The 1,666-nt window shown below is 57.1% G+C and overlaps 1 protein-coding gene across 1 annotated transcript in view; it reads left to right on the forward strand.

The window, feature by feature from the left end:
- GFPT1 (glutamine--fructose-6-phosphate transaminase 1) overlaps window positions 1–1,666 on the forward strand; it is a 26,875-nt gene that overhangs the window by 2,540 nt on the left and 22,669 nt on the right. The window contains exon 5 of the mRNA XM_009892973.1: window positions 338–396. Coding sequence (XP_009891275.1) covers window positions 338–396 — 59 coding nt within the window. The remainder of the gene's footprint in view (window positions 1–337; window positions 397–1,666) is intronic.

Below are 1,666 nucleotides of genomic sequence, written 5' to 3' on the forward strand. Positions count from 1 at the left end.
CCCCGGGAGCAGCACCAACAAACTGGCAGGAGGAGCGTGGGGTTTAATGGCTTCCAGCAGGCTGGAAACTGCCACGGGTTTGAGTGCCTCCAGAAGCTTTGCAGGGTCTCAGTGTCCCTGGTCCCACCCTCGTCATTACTGTCTTCTGCCATTACCAGCCATGGGTAGAGCAGGGGAATCCCACCAGGAGGTGAAACTCCTCTCTCTGTTCTGCCGAGTACGGCTTTCCACGCAATAAAGCTTTGTGGTCTCTGCTGTCTGTCCGGCGGCCGCGGGCACCCGCTGCCAGGCCGAGGCACTGGGGTGGGGCTGAGCGGGGCCTTTCCTCTGTCTCCAGAGTTCATCGTCATCCACAACGGCATCATCACCAACTACAAAGACCTGCGGAAGTTCCTGGTGAGTGACCCGTGTGTGTGTGTGTGTGACACTCCTCCGCTCACACTCTCCCACTTTGGCTCTCACACACTGCCCCACTCGCATTCCCACTCTCCCACTCGTCCCACTCCTCCACTCACACTCGTATTCCCACCTACGCTCACTGCCCCACTCACATTCCCTCTCCTCCATTCATGTTCCCTGACTCATATTTTTGCACTTGCACTCACACTCACTCTCCTACTCACATTCTCACACTTGCACCCCCGTTCCCTCCCTATCTCATTCACACTTCCCCAGACACTGATGATCACACCCACCTTCTTCCTCACTCCCTACTCACACTGCCCAACTTACACTCCCCCCACCTCCAGTTCCCTCACTCCCCCCTCACACTCTCTCCCACTCATCCCCTTCCATTCACCCACCCATTCACACTCCCTCACTCTCACACTCCTCCACTTACACTCCTCCACTCACACTCACACCCCCCCTCCATTCATGCTCCCTCACTCTTACTCCCCCACTTAAGCTCGCTCTCTCCCAGTCTCTCCCACTCACACTCCTCCATGTGTTCCCCACTCACATTTATGCTCTCCCACTCACGTTCACACTCCTCCACTCGCTCCCCCACTCACATTCTCTATTCACACTCCTCATTATTCCACTCACTCCCTTTCCCTCTTCCCACTCACCATCCCATTCACGCTCCTCACTCCCCCGCTCACTCTCTGCTCCCCCACTGCACACACGTTCCCCTACTCCCACTCACGCCTTTACTTTCACCTCTCACTCCCTCACCCACTCACACTCACTCTCCTGCTTCACCCCCCCCATGCTTCACTTCACTACTCGATCCCCCACTCACTACCTCGTTCCCCCACTCACGTTCTTGCCCTCACTCCTCGTCCCCGCTGCAGTCCACCCCTCACTGCCACATCCCCACTCATATTCTCACTTACACACATTCCCCCACTCACACTCTCCCCAGCGCTTCCCCCTCTCGCCTCACACTCGTTACTCTCCTCCATTCACACCCTCCCACACCCTCCTCTCTCTCCCCATTCATATTCTCACTCCTCACTCCCTCTCTCCCACTCCCTCATTCCCCCACTCCCACTCACCCACTCACTTGCCCCATTCCCCACTCATCCCTCACACTCGCTCTCCCACTCGTAGTCTCACTCACTTCCCCACTCACTAACTCGCCCTCCCACTCCTCACTCCCACTCCCCCACACTCATTTTCACACTCAATTCACTCCTCTACTTTCACTCCCTGCTCAGGTGCC

This window comes from Charadrius vociferus, unplaced genomic scaffold (assembly GCF_000708025.1).
Source record: "Charadrius vociferus isolate BGI_N301 unplaced genomic scaffold, ASM70802v2 scaffold1339, whole genome shotgun sequence".
NCBI classification, from domain to species: domain Eukaryota; kingdom Metazoa; phylum Chordata; class Aves; order Charadriiformes; family Charadriidae; genus Charadrius; species Charadrius vociferus.